The sequence below is a fragment of the Schistocerca americana genome, chromosome 4, assembly GCF_021461395.2.
Source record: "Schistocerca americana isolate TAMUIC-IGC-003095 chromosome 4, iqSchAmer2.1, whole genome shotgun sequence".
Lineage (NCBI taxonomy): Eukaryota > Metazoa > Arthropoda > Insecta > Orthoptera > Acrididae > Schistocerca > Schistocerca americana.
In genome coordinates this window covers 762,800,764-762,824,045 of record NC_060122.1, presented here as the reverse complement: position 1 = coordinate 762,824,045, position 23,282 = coordinate 762,800,764, and the positions used below count along the sequence as shown (strand labels likewise).

The 23,282-nt window shown below is 44.0% G+C and overlaps 1 protein-coding gene across 1 annotated transcript in view; it reads right to left on the bottom strand.

Moving 5' to 3' along the window:
• The window catches only part of LOC124613784 (dendritic arbor reduction protein 1-like), a 242,515-nt gene extending 219,680 nt beyond the window's left edge, over positions 1-22,835 (bottom strand). The window contains exon 1 of the mRNA XM_047142502.1: positions 22,726-22,835. Coding sequence (XP_046998458.1) covers positions 22,726-22,835 — 110 coding nt within the window. The remainder of the gene's footprint in view (positions 1-22,725) is intronic.
• Between the last annotated feature and the right edge of the window lie 447 nt (positions 22,836-23,282).

Genomic DNA, 23,282 nt, shown 5'->3' with positions numbered 1-23,282 from the left:
GCTTATGCGTAAATGGGGATGACTTCCACGAACACCCTTTGGATCGGAATGCAGCGCATTCAACTGAAATAATTCGCTCGATACTGTAAGCTCGGAAAATAAATAAAATATACAGTCATTATACCTAAAGTAAGGTATAAAGTTCTGAGACGGCATAAAACGAAAATATAAAATATTTGCGTTATGTAGATGGCAGAGATTTACTAAGTCTATCGTTTTAAGATACCATTTTTATCTTCAGTAGACATTACGGAGCGAATTGGTTCTAATGGTTCAAATGGCTCTGAGCAGTATGCGACTTAACTGCTGAGGTCATCAGTCCCCTAGAACTTAGAACTACTTAAACCTAACTAACCTAAGGACATCACACACATCCATGCCCGAGGCAGGATTCGAACCTGCGACCGTAGCGGTCGCGCGATTCCAGACTGTAGCACCTAGAACCGCTCGGCCACACCGGCCGGCAGCGAATTGGTGCAGTGATTACGACACTCATCTTGCACTTGGGAAAATGGCGGTGCAAAACTAAACCGGCAATGGAGATTTAGATTTACTGCAGTTTCCTGTAACAGCTTAAGGCGAATGCCAGTATGTTTGCTTTAGAAAGGACATGGTCGAATTACTTCACGAACCCTAAGTTGTACTATGTCGCTATTCAACTCGACAGCGACAGGACTAATTCCTAATCTTTTTCTTCTTATAGATAATTTTCTGCCATTCAGATCGGAACCACCAGGATCGATCATGAAATATCTGGAATTTGAAATATCAAATTAACTGAATTAATTGATATTAAATATGTGTACTCGCTGAGAACGCGCTGATGAAACGTAATGACGTGAAATGATAGAAGTATGGTCATGAAATGCTGTGCCTTCAGTGTAATGGGTAAGTTACATAGTGAATAATGAAAGTTTTTGAAGACAGAGGTTCTAGGTACGGAACGATTTGAAGTGGAATGATCATATAAAATTAATAGTTGGTAAGGCGGGTACCAGGTTGAGATTCATTGGGAGAGTCTTAGAAAATGTAGTCCATCAACAAAGGAGGTGGCTTACAAAACACTCGTTCGACCTATACTTGAGTATTGCTCATCAGTGTGGGATCCGTACCTGGTCGGGTTGACAAAGGAGATAGAGAAGATCCAAAGAAGAGCGGCGCGTTTCGTCACAGGGTTATTTGGCAAAGGGTGATAGCGTTACGGAGATGTTTAGCAAACTCTAGTGGCAGACTCTGCAAGAGAGGTGCTCTGCATCGCGGTGTAACTTGCTCGCCAGGTTTCGAGATGGTGCGTTTCTCCATGAGGTGTCGAATATATTGCTTCCCCCTACTTATACCTCCCGAGATCATGAATGTAAAATTAGAGAGATTCGAGCGCGCTCGGAGGCTTTCCGACAGTCGTTCTTCCCGCGAACCATACGCGACTGGAACAGGAAAGGGAGGTAGTGACAGTGGCACGTAAAGTGCCCTCCGCCACACACCGTTGGGTGGCTTGCGGAGTATAAATGTAGATGTAGATCACCTTACCAACCATTAGGTTATCTGAACAGGTCTCTATACCTGATACAAACTTTCATTGTGACAAGTGTTTCCAGCTAGTCTCTCCCGACAAACAACCTCGTTAAAAGAAAGGAATCTGAAGAGGGAACACGGTGTGGCCTACAATCTATAAGATTTTACTTTCAACCGTATCTTCTATGTTCCGGAACTGGACACATGAGATGGAGGACATGCCTCATCTTGCTGTAGGGAGAAGATTCAATTGTATAGCAATACCAAGAAAGATAAATGATATAGAAAATTTGAGTTAAGTGCACTAACATTGCATCGTTTGAGGCCATACTCGTAAAACCAAGAGGTCTTGTCTGGAGCCTTAGTCATACAGTAATTTTCATTACACACGACATAGTTATTCTGTGGAGAATTCCGCGGTAGTGTTTTCTCTCTTGGCCGTACATATTATGATAATTGGTGCTTATAGGGGAAAACACAAGGAAGAGTATCAGCAAAAGGCATCTATTAGTTCGACTATTACTAAGATACGAAAGCGAGTCAGTAATTGAAGGACTGCTTTCTTCTCCATAGGTTCACAGCACTGATTCACTGTTGTTCTTGTGCGTCAGCTTTGCTGCGCTATTCGTAATAATTTCAGATAATTTTATTATGCATCTCTAAATCATCGCTAAATTTATGCTCGTTGGTCACCACATCAAACAAGAAATACAAATAGGAAATAGAAGACATGACATTTTGTCGTCGAGATAATCGGACGAGACGTTACTTTGCGACAATCTGATGCTGTGCAGTGCATGCTTCCACAACAGGTATTTACGTAGTTTCTGATATTCAGTTTATGGGCATAAGACGATGGCCCAAAGCATATTTATCTGGCTAATATTTCGTTTTATAATGCTGGAGGCATCAGCAGAGGCTATAAAGACTCAGAAAGCAGTTATAACCCGAAATAAGCTCAGAGTTCCGAATTGGTTATACATATATTAATGTAGCGGTCAGCTCGTGACGTCATCACTCCGCTGGATAAGATCGAGCAATCGCGCCGACATGTGTTGTAAATGTTTATTTAGTACTTAACAGAAACAAGAAATACCTGAGTCAGCAAGGCCGCCGGATCTCTCCAAAATTAAGTACGTTTGGTGCATTATGAAGAAGACCCCCCACCCCAACCAGCTCGCGATTTTGACGATCTAACGCGCCAGTTGGATTGGATTTGACATGATCTCCCACACGAGGACGTAAAACAGCTCTGTCAATCAGTTCCAAGCCGAATAACTGCTTGCTTAAGGGCCAGAGGTGGATCAAAGTGTTATTGACTCGCTCATTTTGAGAAACTCTTTCTCATGAATAAATCATCCAATTTTTCTGGAATAATTTTCATTTGTCTATCTGTACATGTAAATCACATGTACCAACTTCTGTCCCATTCGGATAACTCCTTAGTGAGACTTTTTTTTTTCTCTCTCTCTTAGAGTGTATTTCAAAGCCAAATGGACCCGTATTTCAACACATGGGTGCAGGAATAGACGTACACCTGCACTCCAGTGTTGTAATCACTTGGCAGCATCATTCAGTCACCGATGTCATCTGCTCATCCGTTCCCGTAGCTTTTTTTTTTAATTTTTTCCTTTTTCTGTGTGTATACAGCGGCTACAGAAACGAAGGCAACAAATTGTACCACGGCTCAAGATCTGATCGCTATCTTGTTCTCCAGCGATTAGCAGACTATTAAAATCAGCAGCCATAGAGAATCTATTTTTATTTCTCTCTCTTTTTACGCTCCCCTCTTTTCGCCAAGGCCGTGATCAGCAATTAGCATACGACTGAGGGGCCGGCGATGTCGCCTAGGCGGACCGCCGCGCGGCTATGAAGGCGAGAAAACCGCGGCAGGGCGCATGCGCGCGTCTGCCCGCATTAGCATATACAAGCGTGGAGAAATCAGACAACAGCCGGCCGACAAGCTAATGTGGCTGTAGCGCATAAATACGTTCCCGGGCCCGAATGAATCGTATCGTTAACTCTCCGGGAGATTGAAGCCTTCCACACGAATGTACCCGGCCGGTTTCCGTTAAGTGCCGAGGTAAAACCGCCTGCCCGCCTCCCCGACTGGAAGACAAAACTGCACAGTAAAAACAAAGCGACGACGACAGGTGGAGAGGCGGCCAATAAAGGCGAGAGCGGCCAGAGCGGCGGTGAAAGCGCGCCTAGCTTCGTCAATAGAAATCGTCGCGCCCCCTCCCCGACCCTCGTAAATAATGCATTTAAACTGCAGACGTCGCGTGCGCGCCTCGTTAACGCTATTTTGTCTTTCAGTTAAAAGTTTATTTCCGATTACAACGTGCTTCACGAGGTGTTGTCACCCTTTAAAAACCCCAACAATTAACTTGAACTCGGGTAACAGCGCAGGTCCTCGTATGCTAGTTTCAAAACAACGCTGCAGTGAAATGTGATACATGTACCTTGTTCTTCGCAGTAAACAAATCACATCAAGAACCCGTCAGAAACATGAAGTAACGAGTGCTATTGACAGAGGATCTGAAATTGATTCCGTATTTTTAGATTTACAGAAGGCTTTTGACACAGTTTTCCCGCAAGCGGCTTCTGATAAATATCGCGCGTCGCCTGTCTGTGGAGTATCGTCGCAGTTTTGTACTGGGTTTGTGCTTTTCTTTCTGTAAGGTCACGGTTTGGATTCCGTAGGAATGTTTGAACACGTGAGGCAATACAGACACTACGACTTATCCTAGAAGAAAGATAAAGGAAAGGCAAACCTACATTTCTAGCATTTGTAGACTTAGAGAAAGCTTTTGACAATGTTGATTGGAATACTCTCTTTCACATTCTTAAGGTGGCAGGGGTAAAAATACAGCGAGCGAAAGGCTATTTACAATTTGTACAGAAACCAGATGACAGTTACAAGAGTCGAGGGGTATGAAAGGGAAGCAGTGGTTGGGATGGGAGTGAGATAGGGTTGCAGCCTATCCTCGATGTTATTCAATCTGTATATTGAGCAAGCAATAAAGGAAACAAAAGAAAAGTTCGGAGTAAGTATTAAAATCCATGGAGAAGAAATAAAAAATTTGAGGTGCGCCGATGACTTTGTAGTTCTGTCACAGACAGCAAAGGACTTGTAAGAGCAGCTGAACGGAATGGACAGTGTCTTCAAAGGAGGATATAAGATGAACATCAACAAAAGCAAAACGACGATAATGGAATGTAGTCGAAATCACTCGGGTGATGCTGAGGGAATTAGATTAGGAGATAAGACACTTAAAGTAGTAAAGGAGTTTTGCTATTTGGGGAACAAAATAACTGATCATGGTCGAAGTTGAGGGGATACAAAATGTAGACTGGCAATGGCAAGGAAAGCGTTTCTGAAGAAGAGTAATTTTTTAACATCGAGTATAGATTTAAGTGTCAGGAAGTCGTTTCTGAAAGTGTTTGTATGGAGTGTAGCCATGTACGGAAGTGAAACATGGACGATAAATAGTTTAGACAAGAAGAGAATAGAAGCTTTCGAAATGTGGTGCTACAGAAGAGTGCTGCAAATTAGATGGGTAGATCACATAACTAATGAGGAGGTATTGAATAGAATTGGGGAGAAGAGGAGTTTGTGGCACAACTTGACTAGAAGAAGGGATCGGTTGGTGGGACATGTTCTGAGGCATCAAGGTATCACCAATTTAGTATTGGAGGGCAGCGTGGAGGGTAAAAATCGTAGAGGGAGACCAAGAGATGAATACACTAAGCATATTCAGAAGGATGTAGGCTGCAGTAGGTACTGGGAGATGAAGAAGCTTGCACAGGATAGAGTAACATGGAGAGCTGCATCAAACCAGTCTCAGGACTGAAGACCACAACAACAACAACAAGGTCACAGTCTGTAGTAACTGAAAGAACGATATCGAGTGAAACAAAAGTGATATCTGGCTTTCCTCAATAAAGTAGGCCCTCTGCTGTTCTTAATGTTTATAAAGAATTTACCAGAAAATCTGAGCATCCTTGTTAGATTATGTGCAGACTGATGCGCCATGAGATAGTCTGGAGTAATGAACCATAGGGAGAAAGGTGCCATCATTATGTTGAGCGTGAACTCCGAAGTAAAAAGAAACATCATAAGCGTTGCTTCATCTCGACCTCCGAACACCCAGTTCTCCCCAACACTCTTGGGGTCAGGCCAGCCGGTGTGGCCGAGTGGTTCTAGGTGCTTCAGTCTGGAACCGCGCGACCGCTACGGTAGCAGGTTCGAATCCTGCCTCGGGCATGGATGTGTCTGATGTCCTTAGGTTAGTTAGGTTTAAGTAGTTATACGTTCTAGAGGACTGATGACCTCAGAAGTTAAGTCACATAGTGCTCAGAGCCATTTTGAACTATTTTTTTGTCCATAAACATAAAGGCTATGCGAATAACTTCATCCTCATGTAACACGACGATCTGCTCAAGTATTGTCTTCCACACTGAACTTCGACGTGAAGTGAATTTCATTCTAGGAGGGTAAATTAGGAGAAGTATAGTACAAGATATTGTAAAACATTAGTGTACAACATTTTACCTTGCAAAACCAGTAAATAAGGATCATTCTATTGTTGATGCAGATAACTGTGCAGCTGGTTTAATGTCCTTGGATACACACTTGATGGTCATGTTGAATGCATCAAATTTTGAACATTTCGCTGAGTGGTGGCGTCGGATTTATATTTTCTACATTCAGACGTTTCCCAGAAATCTCTTCATCTTCCGCACTGCCTTGCTGTTAATGGTCAGTGTAATGGTCTAATGGCAATAACACTACGTTGTTGGTTTTATTTGTCAAAATGTTATACTACGAGTGCAATTCTGAACTGTGATGTTACCGAGATTAGTATGTAGTCAGTTAATCGCATCACTTCTGAATATTTATTCTGTAGTATAAGGACTGTCTATTAATGTTTATGGTCATGCAAGTGTCGTTTATACTTTTTATTTCGGTATAATTTAAACTCAATGCAAAAGAAAGTGCTAGTGAAAGACTCTGCGACATGCAATATTTGTTCTTGAGTACTGAATCCCATAGACTTGGTGTTGATGGGTGTCATGATCGATCTTCTACGTTTAAAAGTGATCGTTTCCGGTGTTTGCCAATAATGTTCTGCTTCATCAGCATTATTGCGACGAATCCTAGTCGAGCGCTTCTCTCTATCGCGGTGACGTCACTTTAAATTTTACTTGCCGTGCTTTTTGTGGAAAGGCGGTTAAATTTAGGAATAAGCCGATAATTAATCGTTTTATCTTGAGTTGTAAATTACTGTTTTTCACTTTCCTTCTCGGCCCCAACTGTTAACATAAAAACCTCGCACTGATTGCACAACCATGGTCACTTCGTCGATCAGTGAAATAAATTTTGTACCTGTTTTATTATTTTCCTGCGATACTCACGTCTTTCTTGCCCTCTTAACATCCGACCGCGGATATTACTTTTGTCAAATATTCACACGTACTCCTTCGAGATGCATATCCAGCTCTTTCCCCTACTACCGTCCGACTCACAATGACGTCCTATCCTTTTATCCGGGTGTCTCTGCTTGCACTCCAGCTAGGATCACGTGAACAGCACGCGGGCGTTGAAGACAACAAAACTTGCCCAATATAGTTCTGAACGCCTACATCTACATCTCTTCCCTGAAAGCCACCTTACGTCTTGTGGCGGAGGGTGTCACATCCCACTTTCCTTTTCCAGTCGGGAATGGTTTGCGCGAAGAAAGATTGTTGGTAAGCCTTTATGTCATTGATATTGTGACTAATTTTGTTTTCATGATCTTTTCGCGAGATATACGTAAGAGGAAACAATGTATAGGTGGTGGTGTGGTAAGTTCCCATGGGACCAAACTGCTGAGGTCATCGGTCCCTAGGCCTACACAGTATTTAATTTAACTTACACTAACTTACGCTAAGGACAATACACACATTCATGCCCGAGGGAGGACTCGAACCTCCGACTTGGGGAGCCGCGCGAACCGTGGCAAGACATCTTAAACCACGCGGGCTAAAATATAGGCTGACTCTTCGAAGTTTAAAAGTAAATCACATGGTGAATCAGAACTCCTCTTTTGCAACGCTTTTCAAGTAAGCATCTCCTTGTGGCCTTTCATAGTCAAACAGCTACTCCATAGGGAGAGTGCGTTCATTGGCAAATTTCGTTACACATTTTTGTGCAAACAATTTTAGTAATTTGTACATTAATAAAAATATGATATGACGTCGGAGGTATCCGAGGACGTGGCCAACTTAAAACGAAGTCCGCAGTCAGCTAAGTAATGTGGTACAGCCCTTCTTCGTTTTGTTACTTCTTCCACTCACCGACCTGCTAGAACAGCGCCCCGAACGCAGTGACGTATTAAATACCGCTCCATCTTGTCAGTGTTTGCCACTGAAGTACGTAACTCTTAATCGTTTCTCGATATCGCTTCATTCACATCTACATCTACATCTACATGAATACTCCGCTATTCACATGAAAGTGCTTGGCAGAGGGTTCAATGAAACACCTTCAAGTTGTCTCTCTACCGTTCCACTCTCGAACGGCGCGCGGGAAAAAAGACCATTTAATTTTTTCTCCACGATCCCTGATTTCTCTTATTTTATCGTGATGATCATTTTTCCCTACGTTTTTGCAGTTGGAGGAGAAAACTGGTGACTGAAATTTCATGAGGAGATCCTGTCGCAACGAAAAACACATTTGTTTTAATGAATGACACTCCAATTCACGTATCACGTCTGTGGCACTGTCTCCCCTATTTAGCGATAATACAAAACGAGCTGCCTTCTTTGAACTTTTTCGGTGCCATCCGTCAGTCCCACCTGATGCGGCTCCCATACTACACAGTAACACTCCAGAATATGTCGGACAAGCGTCGTGTATGCTGTCTCTTTAGTAGACCTCTTGCATATTTTAAGCGTTCTGCCAGTGAATTGCAGTCTTTGGTTTGCTCCGTCCCGAACATTATATGCCGGCCGCGGTGGCCGAGCGCTTCCAGGTGCTTCAGTCTGGAACCGCGCGACTGCTACGGTCGCAGGTTCGAATTCTGCCTCCGGCATGGATGTGTGTGATGTCCTTAGGTTAGTTAGGTTTAAGTAGTTCTAAATTCTAGGGGACCTCAGATGTTAAATCCCATAGTGCTCAGAGCCAACTGAACAACATTATCTATGTGACCGTTCCAAATTTTGGTTATTTGTAATTGTAATCCTTAAGTATTTAGTTGAATGTACAACCTTCAGATTTGTGCGATGTACCGCGTAATCGAAATTTAGCGGATTTCTTTTAGTACTCATGTGAATAACTTCACACTTTCCTTTATTAAGGATCAATTGCCACTTTTCGCACCACACAGATATCTAAATCATTCTGCAATTCGTTTTGGTCATCTAATGACTTTAAAAGACGGTAAATGTCATCATCATCTGCATGTAATCTAAGAGGGCTACTCAGTTTGTCTCCTGTGTCTTCATTATGGATCAGGATCTGCCTGTGACACTTCCTTGGCGAACGCCGGATATTACTTCTGTTTACTCGATGACTTTCCGTCTATTACTACGAACTGTGACCTTCGCTGTACTTGTCCGGGATATGTGTAACATTCGGCGCCAATCTCACGTTTCTAATGCCGCTAGTCGTTTTTTATCCCTCTTTACCAAAGTCGAGAATTGCAGTCCATATGTTGCCACTTTACAAGTAAAAATCCTTTTTGCAACGTCATTCAGAAGAAATATGACTTCGCAAATATCTGAAACGAGAAATATCATTTTGAAATCCGTTGTTTCTTTTTGAACAGCCCTGTATTTCACCTACTTCCGTTTAGTAACTAGTCGTGGATCTGAACAAAATACTGTCAGTAGCGAGAGAATATGTTATACCATCAGTAGCAAACATAGAGTAGTCTTGGCACCACAATCACATAGTGAGACAAATAAAGTATCGGAAAGACGGAAGAAAGAAAAACGTTCCAGTTCAGCTGATACTATTCAGCTAGAATCTATTGCAGCTAATGCTTTCGCTGCCAGACGTGAACAAGACGTGTGAGAGGCGATACGGCGCCGTCTGTTGGAGATACTCCCATCGCGCGCTCCCGTATCGTTAGCGGCGGCAGTAATCAGCGCTAACTGGAATACGCATCGCCGCCAAGCCGACATATCTACGGCCGTTCATTGTCTCGCCCTGTGTTTGTTCCGTGGGCGCCGTGCTGTGCCCGCTGCTTAACTAATGTGTGATCGGCATGCTGTCGATAAGAGAAATGACGCTTATAACTTTGTTCCGAAGGCTGCCGGCCGTCTTCCCTTCTCTCTCTACATGTATATATATATACACTCGTTCATGAATTATTCAGGGTACCCTAAACTGGTGTTACGAGCCGCTCACGACCGTTCGACTAACGTGTTTATGATTAGCACCTCTGGTCTAGTTCTTGCTCTCAGTTTCCCGTGCAACGTCTTTCTAGCTCTCTGAATAGGGGCGTAAATTACGGCAGCAAGGAGAGCCGCCGCTAGTTGATATTGCTTTTTATCTGTAAACTGGTGGGAACGCTTGGATGTCATCAACACTCAACCGCGGCGACCTCCCGGACCGTCTCCATGATACACAGTAGACATATAAACTGGGATAAAACTGTCAGCAAAAAAGACTGCAGACGAACCCCAAGTGAGGAGTTCATGAAAGTGGCCCAGTAAATACGCATGCAGTCTTGACATCTACGTATGTCTCTGACATCGACATCGGTCTTTAGACTGATTTCTTGTTTGATGCTATCCTGCACCTTTTCCTGTCTTGTGCTGATCTTTTCGTTGGTTGGTTGGTTTGTGGGGGTTAAAGGGACCAGACGATCTTTTCGTCTCTGTATAATTGCGTAGGCTTCCGTGGCCAGAGTCAGTCCACATAAAAATTTTCTGGATATGGTACCGCGTCATAATGTAAAAACTGCTGCTGCTGGAGAAAAACCAACGTTTCAGCCACGGTTGCAGCGGCCTTCTTCTGGGTCTAATGGTGCGTTCTGTTTTTTTTTTCCTTTTTTGAATTTCGATTCCCCCCTAAGGGGGAGGGCTGGCAGCAGCTTAGTACGCTGCTCTTCAGCCTACAGACTTTTTAAAACGTAAGAAGAAGAGAAGAAACAATAAAAGCAGGCGGTAAAACGGTGACTTAAATTGTAAATCGGCGGAAAATTGTGGAAAGTTAGAACATAAAATAAAGGGTTGGCAATGCTAATAAAATACACAGGAAGCAGAGAGGTAGAATAGTAGACAGACAATTAAAAAACATGGCGACAGTCTGGTTTCTGTTCGCAAGAGATATAAAAATCACACCCAGCGACAATATGATTTCCGTTGGCAACACTTCGGAAAAGACACACAACACTGAACAATCACTGTAAACACTGCACAAAAATATCGGCACAACGATGACACACCATAGCCAAGGGCAGATGGGTGGGGGTGGGGGGGGATCTGGACAGATGAGGGGAAACGAAAGGGGGGGGGAACCGAAGGAGGTAGAGGACTCATTGGGGGGGGGGGGCAGGGCAGACGTGAGAGGGAATGGGAAAAGGCAGAGGAGGGAAATGCAAAAGGACTAGGGGTAGAGAAGGGGGGCAGAGAGAGGGTAGGTGGGGAAAAGAGAGGATGGAAGGGGGGAGAGGGAGCCCAGGAAAGGACGGAGGAAAGGCGGGGGGGGGGGGGGGAAGATCAGAGTTGATAGGAGGGATAAATGGAGGGAGAGAAGGCATCATCCGGGAGGGGGAGTTGATGGAAGCCACCTTGGGAAAGGAGATGAAGGGTGTAGAGATGGAGGGTAGGGGGGACACAACAGTGAAGACGTTGCAGGGGGCAGGGATGGGAGAGGAGAGGAGCAACCAGGGGGTGAGGGGGATCAAGGCAGCGGGAGGTGTAGAGTATGCGTATATGTTCGAGGAATGGGAGCAGATGGGGGAAAGGAATGAGGTCGAAGAGGATCCGCGTGTGGGACGGAAGGCGTATACGGAAGGCGAGGCAGAGTGCATGACGCTCAAGGATCTGGAGGGAGTTATAGAATTTGGGGGGAGGGGGGGGCAGATATCCAGGTGGGACTGGCATAACAGAGGATGGGACGGAATAAGAATTCGTAGCTGTGGAGGATGGTAGAGGGGTGCAACCCCCATGTATGGTCAGAGAGGAGTCTCAGGAGTAGGAGACAGTTGTGGGCTTTGGATTGGATGGAGCGGAGATGAGGGATCCAGGTGAGGTGACAGTCAATGGTGAGGCCAAGGTAGGTGAGGGTGGGGGATAGGCGGACAGGACGGGTGCAGGCAGTAAGAGAGAAATCCAGGAGCCGGAAGGAGCGAGTGGAACGACCTTGCGTTCTAGCTATGCAGTGTCCTTTATATTTTGTTGTTACTGTTCACTGCGCATGCCATCAAGTCGTAATTTTAAAAGGTAGTTAGTTTCAAGGTCAGTTAAGGAACAAGTAGAGGGAACTTTATTTTAATAGGTTAGTGCAGTGGAGGGAGAACGTAACCTCTGTTGTCTATTGGCTCTTGTGTTTTGTACCATGATTGGTGGTCACCGTCGAATGAGAAGTTGGCTGCTGTTTACCAGCTGCTGAAAGTCGGCCGCACGGCGGCAGTTACTCGCCGGTAGTGCTCGTGCCTCGTGTTGGCAGTGCGGTCTGTTGGCCTCTGATTGCTGGCAGCCAAGATGGGGCAAGCCTGAGTCCATCCTCCCTGTTCATGTTATTAGGGTGTTTAAGTATTTCGATGGCCTCTCTGATATTTCGTTTCGTCGTAACTGGCTGCTTGCCCAACACACAGGTTTCGCTGAATTTTATTTCTTTTCTGCAGTCTTACTGATGTTATGCCACTGCGGATTTGTTGTGTTGCCCTAGACGAATATAGTGCTCGTGTTCCCGAATGCGCTTTGCTATTGGCCTACCAGTCTCGCCGATGTATGCCTCTCCACATTCGCATTCCACCTTGTAAACGCCTGCAGTGTGTAATGCTTCCACCTTGTCCTTAGCGGAGCCTAGCACGTCCTGGTTCCTACGACCACCATAGAAGACAGGCTGCACTCCAACGTGGCGATGGTGTTTCCCTATTCGGTCAGTTACATTTTTCATATAAGGTAAGCGCAATATTGGCTGCAGTTCGTCTACTTCTTTCTTATCTTTTATACTTGTATTCGTCGACAAGACTGTGTGGATCGACTTATGGCTGTAGCCATTGGCTAGAAAGGTTGTGCCTTTTAAGCTCACATGTGATGTTTTGAATATCACTTAGGCGCTGCGCATGGATTGCCAAAGAACGGATGATAGAGTTCTTCTGCGCTGGGTGGTGGTAGGATTGGGCGTGCAGATACCTGCCTGTATGTGTAGGCTTACGATATACTCTGTGCCCCAGTGTGCCCTCCGTTCTCCTGTATACTTCGACGTCTAGAAATGGAATTGCACCATTCTTTTCTACTTCGAGCGTGAACTGTATCTTCCCGTGCATATTGTTCAAATATTCGTGAAACTTGTGTAGCTCCGCTTCACCATGAGGCCATATAGCGAACGTGTCGTCCACGTATCTGAACCAGCAACGTGGGCGTAAAGGAGCTGAACTGAGGGCCAGCAGTTCGTAAACAGCAGCCAACTGCTCATTCGACGGTGACCACCAATCATGGCACAAAACAAAAGAGCCAATAGAGAACAGAGGTTACTTTCTCCCTCCACCGCAATAATCTATTAAAATAAAGTTCCCTCTCCTTCTTCCTTAACTGACCAATGAAACTAACCACCTCTTAAAATTATGACGTAATGGCATGCGCAGTGAACAGTAACAACAAAATATAAAGGACACTGCATAGCTAGAAAGCACCATTAGACCCAGAGGAAAGACGATGCAACCGTGGCCGAAACGTTGGTTTTCCTCCAGCAGCAGTAGTTTTTACATTATGACGCGGTACCATACTCAGAAAACTTTTATGTCGACTTTTCGTCTCTACTTGGCAATTACACTCTTCATCCTCTATAGTCTTCTTTGCACATTCTAGTCTCCGTATGCCTTTACTACCTTTACCCTCCACTGCTACTTCCTCAGCCAAGTATACTGTTCAGTAGTGCTGTAGCAGACGTCCCACTCATCTGTCTTTCTTCTGGTGAGGAATTTCCGTCAAACTTTTTGGTTAGCATCATTTTCTACGTTAATCGTTCTATTCAATTATTCATGTAAATCGGTAGCACCACATTTCAAAAGCGTCCAGTTCCTTAATTTATGAACGCATTATTTATTTGCACAAAGCCTTTTGTCGAAAGTCTCCTTCACCTGCACCTGTGACAGCTTTCTGGCATCTACTGTTTTGTGTAATCTTACTCTTATGATCGGACAATTCTTCTGCTTCTGATTTTGATGTTATGTAAAACGTTGAACTCCTTCCTCAGCGTCGTTGTTTTATGCATGGTCAATGCGCATTGCAAACACATGGACGGGAACTATTTATGACAGTATATCAAGATTAATTATCCTGTAAGTACATGCACCGAAGTATAAAGTGCAACATTCACGTTCAACAGGGGATATTTCGTATTGTAGTGTTCCTTGCTGTGCATATCGCCACATAACTTCTTGTTGAAGTGTATACTTCGAACGCAAGCAGAGCCAGTCCTGTCGGTGCATTAGCAACTACTTAACGTGTTTTACCATCCGGAGAGGCGTCATCTGGGGAATGAAATACACCGGGCTAGTACTTATGTAAGTACCAGGAGGTTGTAATTAATGTGCAGCTACTCAGTGAGATCCAGTGTCGGCTGTAATCATCATAAGGCAGCGAAACTTGGTATATATGCAAATGCGTTAATGCGGTACCAGTTTAGGCTGGGAAAAAATCAGTCCCAATTTTGATCACCAGGTGCAAATCTGGCGCTGGACGGAATCTCGTCTACGTCTCTGGTGCTCATATTGAACCCTTATCACTTGTTTGATCTTTTCTGCCCACGTCCTGTTCCTAACACATTACATATGGGAAGCTTTAAAGTCAGTACCGCCATAACACTGTTGTTTATTTACAGTGCTACATTTACACTTAGACAATCATGATTTCAGCTTCAGTGTGCCATTATCAAGTGTTTTAAGTCTTATAAATTGTCTAAGATGGCATACTGTCGTATTAAAATACACTATGAGACACAGTGTCTAAGAGTCGACATTTCTGGCAGAGCCTACTGCTTTGTTTCATCACTGATATACCATCTTGACTAAATGACAGTTGGCTAAGAGTTAGTTTCTAACCGATTTGCAGAACATCAATGGTGCACTGAAAACCGGGAACTGGAGAAATATGCAGTTGTTGAGCACAGCCTCACAAACAAACATAAAATACTGTTTGACGAAAAAAAAGTTTTGTCGCAGGCTACTACATACTGTGACTCTATAACTGAAGAGGCTGTAGAAATAAGAATATGTGGTAAAACCTTTAACCGTGACGGTGGATGTAATGCCACGCGGGATTAGCCGAGCGGTCTGAGGCGCTGCAATCTTAGACTGTGCGACTGGTCCCGGCGGGGGTTCGAGTCCTGGGTGTGTGTGTTTGTCCTTAGGATAATTTAGGTTAAGTAGTGTGTAAGCTTAGGTTCAAAAAATGGCTCTGAGCACTATGGGACTTAACAGCTGAGCTCATCAGTGCCCTAGAACTTAGAACTACTTAAACCTAACTAACCTAAGGACATCACACACATCCATGCCCGAGGCAGGATTCGAACCTGCGACCGTAGCGGTCGCGCGGTTCCATACTGAAGCGCCTAGAACCGCTTGGCCACCACGGCCGGCTGTGTAAGCTTAGGGACTGATGACCTTAGCAGTTAAGTCCCATAAGATTTCACACACATTTGAACAATTTTTTTGCGGATGTAATCGTAGCGGTGCATGGAAGCGAGTACTCGAAGCAGCGAAGAGCCAGAGAGATACTCGCAATGTTTACGCTACGATGGAAGAAGTGGCGTCACCACTCCAGACTTTGACACCATCTGCAACAGAATGACGTAACGACCGACCAATAAGAACCCGTCTTTGGGCTATATAAGGCCAAAACAGCAGCATTTTTGACTGTCAGTTGCTCCTGACGACGACGATGTTGGAAATCGTCGAAAGCTCGAGGTTTTATCCTGAACTGACGCCGCAGGAAGTACGAAAATGTATTACACAACAGTGCAATCACGAAAGACTTTCTTCTCATATGGTTCACGTTACTGCATTTACCGCATGCACGTCGAAAAGCCACGAATGCCATTTAATACCTTGCCTACACGTCGGTGCTTAGATACCCGCAGCGGATGCCCGCTACTTTTGCATATACACTGCAGCAATGCCATCAAACTGAAACTTTTTGATCGATCCTTATAAATAGTACCACAAACGTTACCCTGTTACGCATTCCACAGTGTGTGGCAGAGTATAGTTCTGGGTTATATCAGAAGACAGCAGACATGTCTCCTTCACTTTTGGATTTTTAGTGTGTTCCTCGTAACGAGAAGCTTCTCGATTCTCCACTCTTCATATCTTGTATAGGTTTCTGTTTATACATCGGCCCTTTCACCTAACCGTCGGCCGACCTAATTTGGTTGTTTCCCGATGCACGGCGACGCAGCCAGTTTTGGAAACAGGCGCTCCAGCTATCACGTTTCCAGACCACGCAGTTGTTTCCCCTCCTGCCGAGCCGCGCACCTTCCGGACGCTTCCACGTCCACGGCGGCTTCTGGTTGCCCTGGTTTATTGTGTAATAAATACGGCCGACCGGTCGACAGTTATCGCGGCAAGGACGAGTTCCCGCCGAGGTCATCTCTGTTTTTATTTCACCGAGGCTGTCCGTTTTAAACACAGGGCGTCACTGACGCACCCGGTTTCAGAACCAGAGGAAGATGGTCTGCCCGAGAAGGCGGACCCCATTCGGAGGTGCTTTCTCGCGCGTCGTTTAGCACGACTGCTGATATGGGGTTCACTTTACCTGTATCTTCGCCGTCCTGAAGTTATTTTTATTTTGTATTCGCTTAATGCTAATCGGCTGTCGACAGCAAAGACGTTAGAGACGATAAGTTTTATCTAATAACGTTGTCGTAAGGGATGGAAGAAACCTGTATCTTTAAGAAACTCTATAAGGTGCTTGTTTTATATGTGTGAGAACAATCTACATGAGAAAAATTTTTGGAAGAACCTTCGCGTCCTATTTTCATCTTCTTGTTTCCTCTTAGCAACTAAGAAGTGTGTGTTGTACAGGCAAAGTAGTCCAACGACGGCTTGTGTACCGCTATGTTCTGTTATCTGTGAGTCTGGAATGGAAATCTAAAAGAGGGGACGCCGAGCTTAATATCCCCCATCGGACGGACGCACTATGAACAATTGTTTCGAAACCAAAACTTATTTCATTAAATTAGGTAATTTTTCCCTTCGAACATCATCAACTTGCTTAGTGGTAAAACGCATTACAAAAATGGTGACTGGTTTAGGCAAAACCAAGAAGTAAAATTTAAAAACACAGGTAAATTTAACAAATAATAAGATATTTTGGCCGGCCGCTGTGACCGGTCACAAGTTCGAATCCTGCCTGGGGCATGGATTTGTGTGATGTCCTTAGGTCAGTTAGGTTTAAGTAGTTCTAAGTCTAGAGGACTGATTACCTCAGATGTTAAGTCCCACTGCCATTTGAACCATTTTTTAAGATATTTTTAATTATAGGCCTGAATCAAACACCCTTTTGAACATTTTTAGATTGGCAGTTGACGATATACTGAACCTAAATGAAGAGCAATAATTTTTTTTTAGCAGAACTGCGGTGGGCAGACATCAAAATGCCTTCTATAAAATATGTAGAGCGCAATTTGAACATTTTACACAAAAATTCATAGAAACTTCATGTCTGATATACTGACACCACAATGCCAGAAGCCACACGTCGGTGTAGGGAGAAAGCAACATGAGATGTAGGCCTTTAACTGCTGTAAACATACTTTTCTGGGACATAGGTAACAGAACTACGTTTGTTTTTATTTCTTACATACATATTGTAATTTTTTAGTTTTTATTATTTAACTTTTTTTTTTTAGTTAGAAGAATATATACAGGGTGTTCCAAAAAGGTGGCGAGAAACTTAAGGGACAGGTTCCTTACACACAAATAAGTAAAAAAATTCTAGAAAACTTGCACTGTTTAACAGATTTGAACAATTGTTCATCTTTGCTAGAGTGAAACAAATCTCTTCTACCGAACAAGTGCTCATAGCTCTTAAGGTATGCATTTTGAAGCCTATATTTGCTAGATAGTTTTTTCTTACCTTCTCCAAAAATATGAAGAGCAAATAGCTTGCAGTACAAGAAATGTGTTTCATAGCATTGAAGGTGAACAATTGCTCGTATCTCTTAAGGCTTGCCCTTTACGCTTTATAGCTATTGTTTACAAGACATTTTTTTATCGTTTTGGTGTAAGGAATATGTCCCTAAGGTTTGTCGGTGTTTCTTCGTGACACCATATGTATAGCGAACATTAATAAAATCGACAAGCTGCAGGGACAGAAAGGAGGAGAAAATGTCCTAAGGGGATGTGTCCGGAAATGCATCATTGTTCCTGAAGATGGAGATGACGAATGAAAGTTGCTCTGACCACGTCCCGTGTATGTAGCTCTCGGATGACGATTACACAGACTGACGACGCCAGTTCTGGTAAAGGTTGCTTCGTTGGTAAAGATGATTGATGACAGAAATCACATAATTGTGATGGTGTGGTGCACAGACCATTGAGAAAATCCTTCACGTAGAGGGAAATCCGCAGCTGCTAATCCTTGCACTCGTTGCAGGTGATTAGTAGTAGTATACACATAATCGTACGTTCGGTTGCCGGGACACTTGCCTGCAGCATGTAGTAGTGTTTGTCTAAGTATCCTGCGGAACCTAGTCCTCCAAATCTGGTGTACGCACATTCTGTCGCCTCCATGTACGTTCGTCTGTCTGAAAGGACTCATGACCACACAGACACCAAAAAGGGCTTGCAATGTTGCGTGATGTGGGCGATGTCTCTGAGGGTACTTGTTTTGTGTGGCTGTGCTGCCTCTCGATCGTTTCCACCTGCTTGACCGTGCACAAACACCACTTCGGCTTGCTCCAGACATGAATACCGGGCCAATCTGCCGCTTATTGTACGCTGCGTCATTCACACAGCTTGCAACACAGGAGGAGCACACGCACGTAGTCAGAGGAAATTTCATTCGTCAATGCTATCTACCGTGGCAACGATGCATTTCCAGAGACATGCTCATAGGACCTTTTTTTCCTCCATTTCCAGTCAGGAAACCGTCCTTGCAGTTTGTCGGTGTTATTAATGTTCCAAACAAACGAACGTCTTAAGCAGAAAAATGACTTTCTCTAGAACTAGCAACACTAGCACACATTCGCTGCAGAGAGCTTTCTAATTTATTGATGGTGTGGTTTTTCTGATGTGTGAAACACAACACATCAGAAAAGCCACACCATGTGTTAAAAAGGTATGAATTCGTAATTTATGTGTTGCTTCAAATATTTGTAATGACGATTTAAAAACTAATAGCTACCTGTATACAAACAGCAAAGAACACCCTTTATCTTTAACAGATGAAAAATAAAAGCCCACTAAAGATGCTGCAACTGCAGTGAAACATGTTTTGGTTAAAAAACAAAATTGTGTTTTGCTAAAGGCGGACCCTATCCAAGAACATACGTCAGTTGAAGAGGTTTTTTACCTGGGAAACAAAGTAACTGATGATGGCTGAAGTAGAGAGGATATACAATGTAGGCTGGCAACAGGAAGAAAAGCATTTCTTAAAGAGAAGAGTTTGCTAACCGTGAATAAACTTAAGTGTTAGGCAATCTTTTTTTGAAGGTATTTGTCTGGAGTGTTGCTTTGCACGGAAGTAAAAAGTAGACTAATGAGGAGGTATTGGAACAAATTGTGGAAAAAAATAAATTTATGGTATAACCTAAACTAAGGAGACTGCCAACACTACGCTTGTCCTTTCTCTTTTAGAAATCTGCTGCGCGGTGTGGGATCCTTACCAGATAGGACTGACGGAGTACATCGAAAAAGTTCAAAGAAAGGCAGCACGTTTTGTATTATCGCGAAAAATGATAGAGAGTGTCACAGAAATGATACAAGATTTGAGCTGGAAATCAATAAAAGAAAGACGTTTTTCGTTGCGACGGAATCTTCTCACGAAATTCCAATCACCTACTTTTTCCTCCGAAAGTGAAAATATTTTTTTGACGCCGACCTAATTAGAGAGGAACGATCACCACGATACAATAAGGGAAATCAGAGCTCGTACGGTAAGATGTAAGTGTTCATTCTTTCCGCGCGCTATACGAGATTGGAATAATAGAGAATTCTGAAGGTGGTTCGATGAACCGTCTGCCAGGCACTTAAATGTGATTTGCAGAGTATCCAGGTAGATGTAGATGTAGATGTAGATGAACATGGCTGATGGAAGGGATCGGGTGACAGAGCACGTTCTGTGTTATAGAGGTATTATGTTCAGTAATGGAGGGAAATAGAGGAGGGCGAAGTGGAATTTGTTGAGGGAGACACAGGTTTGAGTACAGTAAGCAGGCTGCGGTAGTTATGCAAAGATGAAGAGGGTTGCACAGGATAAACTAAATTGGAATTCTGCACCGAAGAATTCAGACTGAAGACCACAGCGACGTACTTGTGCTTTTTTTTTTTTTTTTGTTAGTTCTTGGTACAGACACTATTTGGGCGACTGAAAAGTTCGTTTGAACTCTTCTCGAGTTACTGGCAAAAAAATTTAAATGTAAGGTTCAGTTCATTTAAATAAAGGTTACGACGAAAATGAAAACTTTCGGACGCATATGTATTCTCTAGAGCACTGAAGTCTAGTCTGCCCAAATACAGGGTGGTACGTATAAGTACGTGACATCACGTAACATTCCGCCACCGAGGACGGTATTTGCTTCGTGATACATTACCCGTGTTAAAATGGACCGTTTAAAAATTGCGGAAAAGGTTTATATCGTGTTGATGTATGTTTATGGTGATCAAGATGCCCAACGGGCGTGTGCTATGTATGCTGCTCGGTATCTTGGACGACATCATCCAAGTGTCCGGATCGATCGCCGGATAGTTACGTTATTTATGGAAACAGAAAGTGTTCAGCCACATGTGAAACGTCAACCACGACCTGCAACAAATGATGATGCAAAAGTAGGTGTTTTAGCTGCTGTCGCGGCTAATTCGCACATCAGTAGCAGACAAATTGCGCGAGAATCGGGAATCTCAAAAACGTCGGTGTTGAGAATGCTACATCAACATCGATTGCACCCGTACCATATTTCTATGCACCAGGAATTGCATATCGACGACTTGGAACGTCGTGTACAGTTGTGCCACTGGGCACAAGAGAAATTACCGAACGATGACAGATTTTTTGCACGCGTTCTATTTAGCGACGAAGCGTCATTCACCAACAGCGGTAACGTAAACTGGCATAATATGCACTATTGGGTGACTAAAAATCAACGATGGCTGCGATAAGTGGAACATCAGCGAGCTTGGCGGGTTAATGTACGGTGCGGCATTATGGGAGGAAGGATAATTGGCCCCCATTTTATCGATGGCAATCTAAATGGTGCAATGTATGCTGATTTCCTGCGTAATGTTGTGCGGATGTTACTACATGATGTTTCATTGGATGACAGAATGGCGATGTGCTTCCAACATGATAGATGTCCGGCACATAGCTCACGTGCGGTTGAAGCGGTATTGAATAGCATATTTCATGACAGGTGGATTGGTCGTCGAAGCACGTTCACCGGATCTGACTTCCCCGATTTCTTTCTGTGGGGAAAGTTGAGGGATATTTGGTATCGTGATCCACCGACAACGCCAGACAACGTGCGTCAGCGTATTGTCAATGCATGTGCGAACGTTACGGAAGGCGAACTACTCGCTGTTGAGAGGAATGTCGTTACACGTATTGCCAAATGCATTGAGGTTGACGGACATCATTTTGAGCATTTATTGCATAATGTGGTATTTACAGGTAATCACGCTGTAGCATCATGCGTTCTCAGAAATGATAAGTTCACAAAGGTACAGGTATCACATTGGAACAACCAAAATAAAATGTTCAAACGTACCTAAGTTCTGTATTTTAATTTAAAAAACCTACCTGTTACCAACTGTTCGTGTAAAATTGTGAGCCATGTGTTCGTGACTATTACAGCACCATCTATCAAAAAGCGAAATATGTGGTTCAACAAGAACTTTCATATTTCCTTACGTACTACACGAATATGTAATAAAAAATGCGGGTTCCTATTTTAAAAAACGCAGTTGATATGCGTTTGACCTATGGTTGACCTATGGCAGCGCCATCTAGCGGGCCAACCATAGCGCCATCTGGTTTCCCCCTTCAAGCTAGACGAGTTTCGTTCTTTGTAGTTTTCTCGTTTGACGCTTATTTCGTGAGATGTTTGGCCCGGTCACGATCAATGGACCGCCCTGTATACGTAGTTTGATTTCCACAGCAGTGATTTTAACTACTGCTAATAGTGCTAGAAATAAATAAATAATAATAATAATTATTATTATTATTGTAATAATAAATGTTGGTCTATTATATAATTTTTAAGGATATTGTTATTTCTTGGTAATTGATTGAATTATCAGTAATTATGGTTTCGGTATTTTTGAAGGAGGACAGGTTGCGGAATTCAGGTAAGGGATTAGCAGACCTGGAAAGCGGAGTTCCTGTTCGCCTGTTGCACGAGGAGCGGTCCGAGTTGTTGATGTTATCGAGGGTTTTGGTTGCGGTATTCGTGGCTGTCTCCGAAGTACGCCAACCTGGTCAGGTTTGGCGCCGTTCACTTTTCCACACCCGGTACGAAGTAAGCCGCTTAGGAGAAAATCGCATCTATCAGCGCTCGGGCTCAGTTACGCCAGCGTTTGGCGTCTCTGCCCGATCGCAAATTCCGTGTCGTGACCGGGGCTTCCTCTGCGTTCCGGCAAACTGCAGCTGTGCCTTGCCCGCGAGCAGCGACGGAGAAAAAGAGCAATAGGTGCAAAAGAGCGGTGAAAGAGCCCGCTAACGCGTGTTCCTCTCCCTCCCCTTTCCTTTTTTTTCTTTCTTTTTCGCTTCTGCCCTTCCGTTGTTCGTGACAAGCGGCGCGGCACATATCATTTTTATGGGCCGAGGCGCGCCGACTTTCCAATTTGAATATAAGCGGCGGTTTCGGCGGCGCGGCGGACAGATGGAGGCCGCTGGCCCGGCCTGGCCTCCTTATTGTTTAATCTGGCACGCGCCGCCGCCGGCATTTCCATGACAAGCGGCGTTTAATTACCGCGAGCGACCATCCTTTGTCGCGTTCGGGGCGGGGGGTTCAGCGTCGCCGCGTGACGGAAGGGGTCGCTCGGGTCCTCCTCTAGCCTCGCTGGTACCCCGCGTTAAAACCACCTGTTGTGACAAGCGCCTCTGGCGGCTGCTTCGAGCGATATAATAAAGGCGCGACGTAAAGTCACTTTAAGAGACTAGCGACCGTATTAGTAAATGTGCGTACCTGTAGTTCAGCTGGCTAAGGGGCATATAAAGTCATAGAGCAGGTGAAGAATTACTTTACTGACCACAAAGTATGTATGACGCGTTTCGGAATTGTTTCCATCTTCATAAATCCAAGTGCAAAGGTAGCACAAGGACCAGAGCGCGGGCAATGATGTGTGTGTGTGTGTGTTGTCCTTAGGTTAGTTATGTTTAAGTACTTCTAA